Consider the following 15077-nt stretch of genomic DNA (forward strand, 5'->3'; position numbering starts at 1 on the left):
GAGTCATGTGAATTTGGTTGTTTAGAAAAGGTGACAGTTTCAGCATTCAGAGTCACTACTTTGCCAGTGAGAACTGCATCAGAGGAAGCAGGTACCTGAGTACAGCCTGATGCCTCCTTTAAGAATAGCCTTAAAATCTATAGCCCGGGGACTTCCCTGAGAGTCCAGTGGCTAAGACTTTGTCTTCCAATGCAGGGGTTGTGGGTTTCACCCTGGGTCAGGAAGCTAAGATCCCACATGCCTCAAGGCCAGAAAAAACCAAAGTATGAAACAGAAACAATATTGTAATAAATTCAATAAAGATTTTTAAAATGGTCCACCTCAAAATAAAACTCTAAAAAACAAAAACTGCAGCCCAGAGAAGCCTCTCGAACAAGAGAAAACTTGACACTCAGTAGAAAAGGGAAAACTGGACTTGATGGCCAGAAATCAGCCATTTGGAAGGTAAGATACTGATCACATACATCCTAAAGGGTTGTGGCATTTGAAGAATGGGTTCCAAAAAAAAATTTTTATCCTAAAATGAAAGATTCAAAACCTACAAAGACTATATATATTCAGGTGGAATATATATATATATATATATATATACATATATACATATATATATATATACATATTACCTTTAAGAGAGACTTGGGCTACCAGAAGTAAAATAGCCCCCCTCCCCTCATTCTTCACACATTTCTGAAAAATTCTAGGAATACACAGGAAAGTCCTAAGTGTCCTGCCCCAGGGTCTAATTTGCCCCCAACTCCTTCCACTCTCTAGTCAGGCCCCCAGGAAGCTGTGGCTGGTGTCCAGTGCCCGGTGTTTCTGTCATCTCCATTTTGCAGCTGGGGAAACTGAGGCACAGGGGAGGGGATGGGTAGGAAGTGGAGAGCTGGGATTCATTGAAATCCAAGCCTGTCTTCAGGGACTTCCCTGGTGGGCCAGTGGTTAAAAATTTGCCTTGCAAAGCAACAGCAGATGTGTCCAGGCTGGCTTTTTTCTTCCAAAGCTCGCAGTTTGCCTCTCTCTCAACCCCCCGCTCCTCTGGGACCCTGACAGGTCCGCAGGCCTGTGTTCATGCATGCATACTCAGTCGTGTCCAACTCTTTGTGACCTCAGGGTTTGATCCCTGGTCAGAGGGCAACTAAGCCCATGCACCACAACCACCGAGTCTCTGAAACTGGAGGGATTTGGTGCACACCCAGATGAATGGTGAGGGTGGGAGGGGTGAACAGGTGCAGCTGACCAGGTCCTTGTTCACAGGGGTATGGGGCGGGACACCAAATCCTTTCTGCTACACCTGGAAAGGGAGTGACTGTGGGCTGATGGAGGGGCCACCCTCAAAACACACCTGCTTGGGTTTTTGCTGCTCGTCCTCTAGGCTCAGCAGGCCCCTGCCTGCCATCTCCTGTCACCTCCCTGTGAGCACGCTGCCCCAACACCCAGCTCTGGGCTCTGAGTTCTCCTCCTCTTCCTCCCTGGCCCCCTTCTCTGCCTCCATTAGCGCCCTCCCCGTTGTTCCTTCCTTCCACTCCCTCCAGCCCTTCCAGGAAGCCTCCCAGGTCATCAGAGCCCCCAGCATGTGCAGAGGGAAGGGGAGAAGCTTTGTTATTGTTCAGTTGCTCAGTTGTATCCGACTCTGTGACCACATGGACTTCAGCATGCCAGGCTTCCCTGTGTCTCACTGTCTCCCAGAGCTTGCTCAAACTCATGTCCATCGAGTCAGTGATGCCATCCAAGCATCTCATCCTCTGTCACCCGCTTCTCCTCCCGCCTTCAATCTTTCCCAGCATCAGCTTTGCCCACCAGGAAAGGGCTGGCCTTCTCTTCCTTCCTGCCTCCTCTGCCTTTGGGGCACACTGTCCTCTCCACACAGGGAACAACACACCAAAGCAAACGGCACAGCAGTGGGGCCTAGCAACCTCACTCCCCCCTGAGCAGGGACCCACCCAGGGTCTGCAACTGTTGGGCTGAGGGGCCCTAAGGACCCTCAGTCTTTTCATCTGACACTCTCCCCTCTGGCTCATGCTGCTCCAGCCACATGGGCCTCTTTGCTAAACCTCGAACATGCTGGGCTGGGTCCTGCCTCAGGATCTTTGCACATGCTGGTCCCTCTGCCTGAGATGCCCTTCCTCCAGATGTCCACCTGGCTGGCTCCTTCTCATCCTTCAGGTTTCTCTTGCCCCCTTCCCAGAACATCAGCTCCACCCATGAGGTGGTGGTGGGGGGGCATGGCAAAGCAGCTTCATTTTGTTCACTGTTAGTCCCTGCCGCCTCCCAGCATGCTTACTTCATCAGCACATGCTGAATGAATCAATGACAGACGGGGTGGGGGGGAACTCGGGACCAGCACAAGGTAGAAGGGGATCCCTAGGGGCTGGCTGACCCCCTCCGCAGACATACTCATGGAGCCCTGAAGCCACACATGATTTGGGAAGCCTAGGAGGATGTGAGGAGAGGGGTGAAATCCTGCTGTTTCAGGGTGGCCCCTGGTGTGACGGAACCATATTCACAAAGGTGTGCATGCATGCTCCATCGCTTCAGTCACGTCCAGCTCTTTTCGACACTATGGGCCGTAGCCTGCCAGGCTCCTCTGTCCATGGGGATTCCCCTAGCAAGAATACTGGAGTGGGTTGCCATTCCCTTCTCAAGGGCATCTTCCCGACCCAGGGATCAAACCCGCATCTCCTGTGTCTCCTGCTTTGCAGGCGGATTCTTTACCGCTGAGCCACTGGGGAAGCCCAACTTCAAGTCTATCCAGGATCTACTCACTTCTCACTCAACCACACCTCCACTTGGTCCAGCTTCATCATGGTCTGGACCAGTGCAGTCTCTCTCATGCTGATTTCCTGGCTCTTTGCCTCCAGCTTCTCCCATTTACCCAAGGTGACTCCCCTCCACATCTCTGTTCACTGGTCTCTCTGCCCGTGAACTCTATTTTTTTAATTAAAAAACTTTATTTTTACTTATTTTTGGCTGCGCTGGGTCTCCGTTGCTGTGCACAGGCTTTCTCTAGTTGTGGCATGTGGGCTTCTCATTGCAGTGGCTCCTCTTGTTGCGGACTTCATGGCACGCAGGCTTCAGTAGTCACAGCTCTAGAGTACAGGCTCCACTGCTATGGTGCATGGGCCTGGTTGCCCCACAGCACAGGGACTCCTCCCAGAAGAGAGATGGAGCCCACATCCCCTGCATTGGCAGGCAGACTCTTAACAACTGGACCTCCAAGGAAGTCCTGCCCATGAACTCTTAATAATCTTTACTAACCAGGCCAATGGTCACCTCCAACAAGAAGCCTGACTCCTGACCCCTCCCGAGGCTAAGGCAGGTCACTTCTCTGGGCTCCTCCCTTCCCCCCCACCCCCGCAAGGCTTCCACTCTGCTTTGCCAGGTGGTTATTATTACAAGATGGGCATTGCGCTCACCTCTGAGGTGATGACAGCTATTATTCCCAATTTTACAGGTGAAGAAATTGAACCAGAGGTGAAGTCACTAGCCTGGGAGCACTGTATCCAAACTGGCAGGATGAGCTCGGAGGCAGCTTCCAGCAGCTAGAGAGGGGATAGCCTGCAGTGCCCAGACAAGAGAGGAGCGTGCCCCCCAGTGCCTGCCTCCCTGTGGGAGTCCCAGGGGTGGTGGGAGGACTGGCCCGCTCCCCACGGCCAACTACAATCATGACAGCAGTTCCTGTGCCCAGTGAGCACTTCGCACTGGGCGCTGGGCCAACCAAACACTTTACATGCCTGACTCACTTGATCTGCCGACGCCTGTGGGTTCTGGAGGTGGATGCACTTATGAGTTCTTCCCATTTCTCACAACAAGAAATGGAGGCTCACCGGGCCCTGAACTCCCACCAGGGCTGCAGCCCCTCCCCCTCACCTGAAGCATAAGCTGCCCCAGGGATTGGCCAAACCCCTTTTTATTTCTTAGCTGAGGCTGCCTTTGATTGGAACATCATTCCCAGATACAGGTACTATGGACCCATTTTATAGATGGGCAAACTGAAGCCTGGAAAACTTTCTCTAGGGCCCCAAGGCCAATGCAATGACCAAGGCTCCCTCCTAGCTGGAAATAGGTGAGCGGGGAGGCTGGGCAAGGAAGGTTCCAACTGCCTCCTCCCTGCAGCCTGGCTAGGGCCTCGGGATCCAGGTATGCTGAGTGAGGTTCCGGGAACTCCCATCACTGCCAAGTTTATTCACAGCAGCTGCTCCTGGAAGGGGCTTCCCATGTGGCTCAGTGGTAAAGAATCCAAGTGCCAATGCAGGACACATGGGTTCAATTCCTGGGTCAGGAAGATTCCATGGAGAAGGAAATGGCAACCCACTCCAGTATTCTTGCCTGGAAAATTCCATGAACAGAGGAGCCTGGTGAGCTATGGTCTATGGGGTGGCAGAGTCAGACACAACTGAGCACACATACATGCTCCTGGAAGAGGGCTGAGTTGAGGCTGGGGACCCTGGGGGCTTCAAAGATACCTCTACACTCCAGAATTACTATTTCAAGTGGCCCCATACAACAGATCTAGGCTGCCCCCTTGCACTCAGTCACCTTGGACCTGGTCTGGGTTCCCGGTGGTGTCTTCAGGACGTGTCCCTCAGGTGGCATCTCAGGTTTTGCAAATCAGTCTGAGTCACAACAGCCTCACATCCCCTGACCTGTTTCTCCCTCGGTTTCCCCATGCTTCCACACTCCCAGCTGCCCACATCAGAAATCTCTTCCATGCACCTTTCTTCCTGCCCCACTTCTGAGCAGGCAGGGAATGCAGGTGAAGTCCCTCTGCCAAAGAAGAACCCCAAGCTGCCCACTTTCCATTGCCCCCTTCCTGTCGGGTCCAAACCAACAGTCTCCTCCTCCCATCTCTTTTTTGGGGCAGAGTAGCTGCTGGATCTTAAGACACAGCTGGACCCGGTCACTCACTTTGTCCTAAGCCTCCGTGGTCCCCACAGACCTGAGAACGGAATCCACACACTGCTCCTTATCTCCGTGGCCCGAGGCCAAGGTCTTCGCACCTCGGATACCCGGCTCACTGAACTTGAGCCACACTAGCCTCTTTTCCGCTCTGCAGACACACCAGTTAGGGCCCTGCCTCATAATCTTCTGCTGTTTCCTGGGCCTAAAAACCCCTCGCTGGCTGGTTCTCTCAGGCCCGGCTGACACCTTTTCCGAGAATTCCTCCGTGACTCTAGCCCATCTCCCAGAGGTGTGGTCTTCTCCGCACTATGCATGGGCTGGCATGATCCGTGTCTGTTTACGCGGGTCCTAGCAGTCTACGCGGCCCGGCTGCGGGCTCTGAGGCTAGGGCCCCGGCTGCATCCCCAGCAGGTACAGATTCTCCGGTGACCGACCGACAGACCCCTGCATCGCGCTCCTCTCGTTCACACATTCCGGACTCCCCACGACCCCCTCCCCCCGCCCCCGGCCCTGTCGCGCTAGGCTCGTCGCCACTGCCGCCCGCCCGTTACGCAGCCGCCGCGTCCTCCTGCGCTCGCTGCGCCCCAGCCCTAGAGGGAGCGGGGCTCTCTCAGGGAGGCGGCCTGGGCCTGGGACCAGACGGTAAGCCCCGGGAGGCCGTCCCGGACGAGGTGATGGGGGACAGCGGCTGTGTCTGGGGACCGCCGCGGACGCCATGGCCGTGGAGGCGGGGCCGGAGCTCGCTGCTGGGGTGGCGTTCCGGCCGCGTTCGGAGCGCGGGGGTCTCACTTACCTGGGGGGGCGCAGGCGGCCGGGAGCACCAGGGGCCAGCGGTGGGGTGGGTGGCGGACAGCTCGCCTGGCGCAGATGCGGAGGAGGAGACGCGCGCAGCCGGCACCAGGCACCCGGACTCTGCTCCAGGCACCGCCTCTGCGGGGGGCCGGGAAGCAGGCTTTGGGGGCAGCGCGGGGCGGGATCGGGGGCGGGGCCGCGGCGGGGCCGGGCTGAGTCCTTCGAGGCTCGGGGTCCTAGTGGCGCTCGGGCCCCTCTGTGCGACAAGGCCGCTTCCTAGACCCCCGCCCCGCCCCGCGGCGAGGTTAAGCCTGAACCCCGCCACAGGTTTCTTCGCTGTGCTGTAGCTCTTTCCTTTGAACCCACCCCCATCAGCTGCGCGCTCAGTCCGGCCCCCATTTCTCTTCCATTCTCCGCAAGTCCTCTCCAGGGCCCTCCCGGGTCCTCTCTGCTGGTCCGGCTCTGATCCATCCGTGTATCTGCCGACACACCATGCGCGCCTGGACCCTCCTGAGTGCTGGGCAGAAGGCCCCCGACTCACCACCTCAGGCCTCGGAGGCCACCCCCAGTGCCCCCAAGGTCTGGTGACCTGTCCCAGCTCTCAGGCCGAGCTGGTCCAATTTTTGGTTCATGGGACCGACTGCGGGGGCCGGTGGGCGAGTCTGTGGTTCAGTGGGGTGCAGAGATAGGCGGCAGAGCTGGGAAGATAAAGGCGGAGAGGTAGGACGGTGTTGATGGTGGCAAAAGCCCAGGCTCCCTCTTGTAGGGAGGAACAGAAGGTAACCCCGCGTCTCACAGGGGCAGGGAGCCAGGGCAAGCCGTGAATGCTGGGCAATCCCGCATCGCGCAGAGGTAGTCTGTGAGCACCCGGGCAGCATTTAAGAGACTTGCAGTCCAGCTGTTGCCAGTTGAAGGCGAGGGGGTTCCAGAGGAGGAGGTTCACCTTTGAACAATAAGTCTCTCCCTGCAGCAGACCCTGGGCGAGGTGGGTGAACCCCAGGTTATTTTGACAGTGCGGCCCTAGGCAAGTTGCTTCACATCTTCTGAGATTGATTTCCACATACACAAAGGGGGAGGACAGCAGAGCCATCTGTTGCAAGCGTGGTTGAAGCTGTCCCACTCCATCCAGCTTCCCCGAATTTGCACCTTCTGTTCCCTCTGCTGGGCTGTCCCTTCTCTTCCCAAATGTGTGCCTCCTTCTTCTTCGGCTCTCAGTCTGGTCCTCAGAGCCCCCTGCCCCACCATCCACATTCACCCTTTTATTCTCTCCCCTTCCTCCAAGAGCTCCTTTGTTGTTTAGCCGCTCAGTCTTGTCCAACTCTTTTGTGACCCCATGAACTGTATGTCGCCCACCAGGCTCCTCTGTCCATGGGATTTCCCAGGCAAGAAAACTGAGGTGGGTTCCCATTTCCTTCTCCAAGAGATCTTCCCCACCCAGGATTCTAACCCTTGTCTCCTGCATTGGCAGGCAAATTCTTTACTGCTGAGCTTCCAGGAAAGCCCAAGAGCTCCTTTGCACATGAGGAAAAGTCAAACAATAAAGACTCTTTTCTCAGCATTGTGAAAATTTTGTTGTTCAGTCGCTCAGTCGTGTCCATGGTACCTTGCACCTGGGGGTGTGCAGAACATGAGAGCCATTTAGATTAATAGTGACACCAGAGACCTGGTAGAATGGGGGCAGTCCAGGCCCCAGAGGAGGAGGAGCAGGTTCCTGGATGTGTAGAGGGGAGGTCCTCAAAAGAGGATTTGGGTGGGCTGGGGTCAGGGAGAGATTTCAGGTGGGAGGTACTTTCTGGGCAGAGGTGGGGAGGCTGGAGGAAGGGCTCCGCCTGGCAAAAAGAGATGCAAGCTGGACCGTCTGCACATGGGCCACTTCTCCACTACTCCCTGCCCTTTTGTGCCCACCTACTCCCCACTCTAGCTGTGAGCATGGAGTGTTCAGGGCAGACTTCCTGGAAGAGGTTACATCTGTAACGGGGGGAGCGGGGATTCAGCTGAATTAGGGCCCAATGGTGAGTGAGGAGAGGACAAGGCTGGACCAGTTACTAAAGGCCCTCCAGGGTTCTCTGGGGAGAGGCACAGTCAGATTTGAAGTTAGACACACAGTTAGATTTAAAATGAGACAGCAGCCGGAGCAGCTGAGGTCTGGTCTGGGAGTTGCAGACAGGAGTGAAGAGAGGAACTCCAGAGGGATTTAGCAGTAAAATCGCCAGGGCTTGGGGGAAGCAGAGGAGGCCAGGTCCTGGATGGTGAGAGTAGGGGATGGAGTCATTTCTAAGTTGGTGGGTCCAATGTAGGGTGTCTGGGTGGTGGGAAGGGGGACCCTAGGGAAACTTGGGGGGCTCCTTGCCTCCTTCCTTCCACACTTCCTCTGTACTTGAGGGTGGAACAGGAAAGTAGGATTGGGGAGGCTCATGAGCCCTGATCCAGGTGATAAACTGAGGGCTTCTTTGTCCCTTCTGTGCCCCCACCCCCCAGTTAGATGGCTGGTCCCAGTGGCCTTTTCCAGACCCTGGGGTCATCATAGCCAGGCCTGGAGGCTGAACTCTAGACCCTGGACAATGAGCCAGGTGCTAGACAGAATAAAAGGATGCCCACACATCCTAACCCCTGGAACCTGTGAATATGTGACCTTACAAGGCACAAGGGACTTTGCATGGCTGATTAAGTTAAGGATCTGGAGATGGAGGGATTATCCAACATCATCACAAGGGTCCTTATTAGTATTCATTTTTTTGGCTGCACTGTATGGCATGTGGTGGTTGTGGTTAGTTGCTCAGTCGTGTCTGACTCTTTGCAACCCCAAGGACTGTAGCCTGCCAGGCCTCTCTGTCCATAGGGGTTCTCCAGGCAACAATACTGGAGTGGGTTGCCATACCCTTCTCACTGTGCTGCATGTTGGATCTTATTTCCCTGACCAGGGATTAAACCTACACCACCTACAGTGGAATATCAGAGTCCCTAACACTGAAGAACCAACAGGGAATACCCACAAGGGTCCTTAGAGAGAGAAGAGAGTCAGAGAGAAAGAAATGGGAAGATGCTAACCTGTTGATTTCGAAGGTGGAGGAAGATTGCAGGTAGCCTCTAGAAACTGGAAAAGGCCAGGAAACACATTCTCCCCTAGAACTTCCAAAAGAAATCCAGCCCGACTGACCCCTTGATTTTAGCCCAGTGAGACCCATTTTGGTTCCAACTTCCGGAACTGTCAGACAGTAAATGTGAATTGTTTTAAGCCACCAAATTTCTGATGATTTGTCACTGTAGCAATCGGAGACTCAGACAGAGCCCCAACCTCCCATCCGGAGTCCTGCTTGCACTGTCAGATCCCCCTCTGATCCTGACACAATTTCAAAATCAGCACCCACAACCCAGCCAGGGTCTGAGGACCCACCCAGTCAGACCCACACCCCCTGCCATGTGTCCCCATCACCCATTATTCTGGACTCTGGGCCCACTCTGGTGGTCTCAGGGGCTGCTGCTCCCTGGCCTGGTAGGGCAGGGACTGGAGTCTCAGGTGTCTGTCTGTCTATCACTGCCTCTCCATGCCCTGGAGAGTCCAGTTCATGACTCTCACTCCAGTCCCTCACATTGGACAGGTATCTGGTGTCCCAGGCCCTTGGTTGACTTACCTCCCCGGCCCAGCCTTTGCCCATCAGGGTTCTTGCCCTCAGTGAGGGGCTTCTCTTCCTGATGACAGAGGCCCTCGGTTCAGACAAATGTGAGCCCACGTTCATGCTATGTGACCTTGGGTGTGTGACACAGCCTCTCTGAGTCCCGTGGGATCCTCTTCTATGGGATGGAAGATAATCAGGCTAGGTGGGGTGGGGGGATCCTAGAGGGACCACTCTCCCCCAATCCAAATGGCTTGAGTCAGGTCTGGGGGAGGAGATAGGGTGGGGAGTAAGGGGGAGAGGAGAGGACTTTGCACTGGCTGTTCCTCTGCTGAAATACTCTTCCTGCTTGTCCATGGGGTCCCCTTGGTTCCTTTTTTTCTTTTTAAGATATTGATGATTTTATTTATGTATTTATTTTTTTTGGATATTGAGGGCAGGAGGAAAAGTGGGTGACAGAGGAGGAGATGGTTGGATGGCATCATCGACTCAATGGACATGAGTTTCAGCAAATTCGAGGAGATAGTGAAGGACAGGGAAGCCTGGCGTGCTGCAGTCCATGGGGTTGCAGAGAGTTGGACACAATTGAGAGATTGAACAATAAAATTTCGGCTGTGCTGGGTCTTTTCTAGTTTTCACTCTAGAGAGGAGTGAGGGCGCGGGCATGTGGGCTTCAGTAGCTGCTGTGCAAGGGGCTCAGTAATTGCAGTTCCCTTGGTTCTGGAGCATAGGCTCAATAGTTGTGGCCCACAGGCTCAGTAGCATGTGGGATCCTCCCCTGAACCAGGGATCGAACTCATGTCCCCTGCATTGGCAGGTGGATTCTTTACCACTGAGCCACAAGGGAAGCACCCCCACACACACACTTGATTCTTTAGTCAAACCCACCTTCTGCCACCTAGAACAGAGCCTGACATACAGCAGTGCTTCATAAACATTCATTAAGGGCAGAGGGGATGAGGGGAAGCCAGACAAGAAATGGATTTTGTCCAGGAAAGACTTAGAAAGAGGGCTCTATGTGTCTCTATGTCCATCTAAGTTTTTGTGTGTTTGTGTGTCTGGAAGTGTGTCTGTCTGTCTGTGTGCATCTCTGGTTATTTGTCTGGGTGTGTCTCTAGGTGTGTGTGTGTCCATCTGTGTGTCAGTCTGTCTGTGGAGGTATCTGTGTGTGTGTGTCTGAGCATGGACAGACTGAAGCCTTGCTTTCCCCTGCTCAGGGGCTCTGGATCTCATGTTCTCCGCTGCCCCCTGCACCAGAGCAGCTCCTCTTTTATCCTGCTGCTTCCCCCCCACCCCCTACCCCAGCACCCGCCTGGCTCTCTGCCTGTGTCCTCACCTGAGGACAATGTAGGTACTCAGAGAGTGTTAATTGCTCTGTTGTGTCCAACTCTTTGCGACCCCATGGACTGTAGCCTGCCAGGCTTCTCTGTCCATGTGATTTTCCAGGCAAGAATACTGGAGTGGGTTCCCATTTCCTTCTCCAGGGGATCCTCCCAACCCAGGGATGGTCTTCCATATTGCAGGCAGGCAAGATAAATATACTGTCTGAGCCACCAGGAAAGCCCCAGCTGCTCAGAGTACCTGGCTTCTCTCCGACACCAGTCTGCCCCTTTCAGCTCCCAGGGCCCCACACTCCCTGGTTCGAGTTGCATGACCAGGTTGGTGCCAGGTGCTGTGCTGAGAGCCTTATAGAGATGAGCCTGTGCAGTCCTGTCTGTGAAGCAAGCGCATGAAAATTCCCATTTTGTTGCAGCAAGGGGGAACCTTTCCAGGGCCCAAAAGATGTTTTGCAAGACTGAAGACCCATTTGACTTCTTCTCTGCCTCTCCCTCTGTATTCTGCCTCTTGACTTCAATTTCTTATTGCAGAGATAGAACCTGTGTCACCTGCAATAGAAACTCAGAGTCTTCATCATTTGGTCTGCCACAAAAGTCTCTGAATCTTGTTTTTTTTTAATGTAATACTTTTAAGAGTGCTTTGATATCAGTACAAAAAGAAATCTCTTGTTCTTTTTTGTTTTTTGGAAAGGAGGAGTGTTTTGGTTTATTATTATTAATTTGGTAATAGCTTTAGAGATAATTTACGCACTATCCAATCCCTCAATTTACAGTATTCAAGTCAAGGGTTTTTAATAAAGCCACAGAGTTGGGCAGGTTTTGCCACTGTGTTCTTTAATATATATATATATATATATATATATATATATATATATATATATGTTCAGTTCAGTTCAGTCGCTCAGTCGTGTCCGACTCTCCATGACCCCATGAATCACAGCACGCCAGGCCTCCCTGTCATCACCAACTCCCGGAGTTCACTCAAACTCATGTCCACAGAGTCGGTGATGCCATCCAGCCATCTCATTCTCTGTCGTCCCCTTCTCCTCCCGCCCCCAACCTTTCTTAGCGTCAGAGTCTTTTCCAGTGAGTCAACTCATCGCATGAGGTGGCCAAAGTATTGCAGTTTCAGCTTTATCATCAGTCCTTCCAATGAACACCCAGGATCGATCTCCCTTAGAATGGACTGGTTGGATCTCCTTGCGGTACAAGGGACTCTCAAGAGTCTTCTCCAACACCACAGTTCAAAAGCATCAATTCTTTGGCAATCAGCTTTCTTCACAGTCCAACTCTCACATCCATACATGACCACGGGAAAAACCATAGCCTTGACTAGACGGACCTTTGTTGGCAAAGTAATATCTCTGCTTTTTACTATATTATCAAGGTTGGTCATAACTTTCCTTCCAAGGAGTAAGCGTCTTTTAATTTCATGGCTGCAATCAGCATCTGCAGTGATTTTGGAGCCCCAAAAAATAAAGTCTGACACTGTTTCCACTGCTTTTCCATCTATTTCCCATGAAGTGATGGGACCAGATGCCATGATCTTTGTTTTCTGAATGTTGAGCTTCAAGCCAACATTTTCACTCTCCTCTTTCACTTTCATCAAGAGGCTTTTGAGTTCCTCTTCACTTTCTGCCATAAGGGTAGTGTCATCTGCATATCTGAGATTATTGATATTTCTCCCAGCAATCTTGATTCCAGCTTGTGCTTCTTCCAGCCCAGCGTTCCTCATGATGTACTCTGCATATAAGTTAAATAAGCAAGGTGACAATATACAGCCTTGACACACTCCTTTTCCCATTTGGAACCAGTCTGTTGTTCCATGTACAGTTCTGACTGTTGCTTCCTGACCTGCATACAGGTTTCTCAAGAGGCAGGTCAGGTGGTCTGGTATTCCCATCTCTTTCAGAATTTTCCAGTTTATTGTGATCCACACAGTCAAAGGCTTTGGCATAGTCAATGAAGCAGAAATAGATGCTCTTCTGGAACTCTCTTGCTTTAGATACATATATATGTATCTACTTGGTTGCACTGAATCTTAGTTAAGGCATGTAGGATCTAGTTCCCTGGCCAGGGATTGAACTCAGCACCCCCATGCCCCACTCCATGCACTGGAAGCCTGGAGTCCAGCTACTGGACTTCCAGGGAAGTCCCTTCCACAGTGTTCTTTTTGAGGGAACCAGTCCCCTACCAATGGGCAAGAAGGGTGCTTCTAATCTGAGTAATGGTATAATGAGTAACCTGGTGCGGGGGTGAAGTTGAGTCAGGGTTAAATAGATCACCACAAATTCCTAGAAGTAAAATTGCTCATCAGGGCATGTGTGAGGATAGAATTTTGATAGCCGTTGCCACAAGGTTCCCTGACTCCACCATGGCAGCACTATCAGACTTTGCTAATCTGAGAGGCTAAAACCCTTGTGCTTTTTCTTTGCATCATTTTGGGTGAGGCTGAGCATCTTCTTAGTTTTTAAAAGGTGGAGCTTGCCCCCTCCCCTGCAAAGAAAGGGAACTCCCTGGCGGTTCTGCAATTAGGACACCTGCCCTCACCACCAAGGGCCTAGTTTAATCCCTGGTCAGGGGAACTAAAATCCCACCAGCCCCACTGAGAGGACCACCACCCCCCAATAAAAAAGGTGGATTTCTATATTCTTTTCCTGGAAAATTTTTCTTGTTTTAGTTTTTTTGTTTGTTTATTTTATAGTTATAGAGGCTTTAAAAAATTTATGGTAAGATACACCTAGAAACTCTTTTTTACATATTAAGGAGATTAACTATTCTTTGATAAGAGCTGCCATGTCCACACCCCCATTGTAGTTTTAAAATTCATTTTATCGAAGTATAGTTGATTTATAATGTTGTGTTAATTTCAGCTGTACAGCAGTGATTCATTCTTATATATATATATATATATATATATATATTCTTTTCCAATATAGTTTATCATAGGATAATGATATCAACCCTGAGTATTCATTGGAGGGTCTGATGCTGAAGCTGAAGCTCCAATACTTTGGTCACCTGACACGAAAGCTGACTCATTGGAAAAGACCCTGATGCAGGGAAAGATTGAGGGCAGGAGCAGGAGAAGGGGGTGTCAGAGGATGTGATGGTTGGATGGCATCACCAGCTCGATGGACATGAGTCTGAGTCTGAGCAAACTCCAGGAGATAGTGGAAGACAGAGAAGCCTGCGTGCTGTAATCCATGGGGTCACAAAGAATTGGACCCAACTGAGCGACTGAACCACAGAATATTGAATATAGGTTCCTGTGCTACACAGTAGGACTTTGTTGTTTATCCATCCTATATTTAATAATTTGCATCTGCAAATCCCAAATTCCCACTCAGTTCTTCTTCTACCCCACCCACCTTAGCAACCACAAGTCTGTTCTCTATGTCTGTGAATCTGGTTTTTGTTTCATAGAGAAGTTCATGTCATATTTTAGATTCCATAAATATAAGTGAAAGCATATGGTATCTGCTGGGCTTCCCAGGTGGCTCAGTGGTAAAGAATCTACCTGCCAATGCAGGAGACCCAAGAGATACGGGTTCAATCCCTGGGTTGCGGTCACAAAGACTCAGTGACTCAACAACAACACTGATTTGTCCGTGTCAGTTCTTAGCTGTGGCACACCAGATCTTCATTGTGCAGAGTTTTAGCCACCTGACCACTGGGGAAGCCCCTGATCCATCTGTTTGGATGCAGTTTTGGGAAGATCCCTAGAGCTGTCACATCTGCCAGGAGGGTAGTTTTGGAATGTGGAGAAACATTAGAATTGTCACAATATGAAAGCTGTTTACTACTAAACTGACGATGGAGGAAATAATTTGATACCCAAACCTACCTCCAGGTTGTTTGTTTGTTTGTTTTTCCCAGAAATAAGCTACACCCATGGAACATGACTTTCTCTGGGGACAGTGGGGAGGGCAGAGGAATCAGTCCTCTGGTTGCAGGATATTATAAACAATCCACAAAGCAATGTTAGCACAATGCAATTCCACTGCAAAATGATATGAAAAGTCTTGCAGCCCGGTGAGATTCCATGCGGTAGAAGGAAGAGACAGTGGATGGGGACCAAAAACGCTAAGTCACTGCCAAAGAAAGACTTGCTGGTCAATCCAAGAAAGAGTGGAGAAGGGGGCCATTGGCAAAGGAAGGATTGGCCGCTCCAGGGAGAATGACTCAAAACACCAGAAGAATCAGACCCAGAGACCTGTGTGTAGTTTTTCTGAGGTTGCAGTAACAAAGTATCACTAACCGGATGGCTTAAAGACAGAAACTTGTTCTTTTCCAGTTCTGAAAGTTCAAAGTCCGGAATCAAGATGTTGGCAGGGCCATGCTACCTCCAAGGGCTCTAGGAAAGAATGTTTTTCCTGCCTCTTTCTAGCTTCCGGTGGCTGCCGACAGACCTAGGCTTGCCGGAGCATCCCTC

At 51.7% G+C, this 15077-nt stretch overlaps 2 protein-coding genes across 2 annotated transcripts in view; one reads left to right on the forward strand and one right to left on the reverse strand.

The window, feature by feature from the left end:
- CERS4 (ceramide synthase 4) overlaps window positions 1-6539 on the reverse strand; it is a 34779-nt gene extending 28240 nt beyond the window's left edge. Inside the window, exon 1 of the mRNA XM_055430851.2 lies at window positions 5693-6539. The gene's annotated coding sequence lies outside the window, so the exon portion shown is untranslated. The remainder of the gene's footprint in view (window positions 1-5692) is intronic.
- Window positions 6184-15077, forward strand: part of FBN3 (fibrillin 3) — a 123242-nt gene continuing 114348 nt past the window's right edge. Inside the window, 1 exon segment of the mRNA XM_088839315.1 lies at window positions 6184-6270. Within this exon segment, the coding sequence (XP_088695441.1) occupies window positions 6184-6270 (87 nt within the window).

The sequence above is a fragment of the Moschus berezovskii genome, chromosome 8 (assembly GCF_049115385.1).
Source record: "Moschus berezovskii isolate FMDL1 chromosome 8, NW_MosBer_1.0, whole genome shotgun sequence".
NCBI classification, from domain to species: Eukaryota; Metazoa; Chordata; class Mammalia; order Artiodactyla; family Moschidae; genus Moschus; species Moschus berezovskii.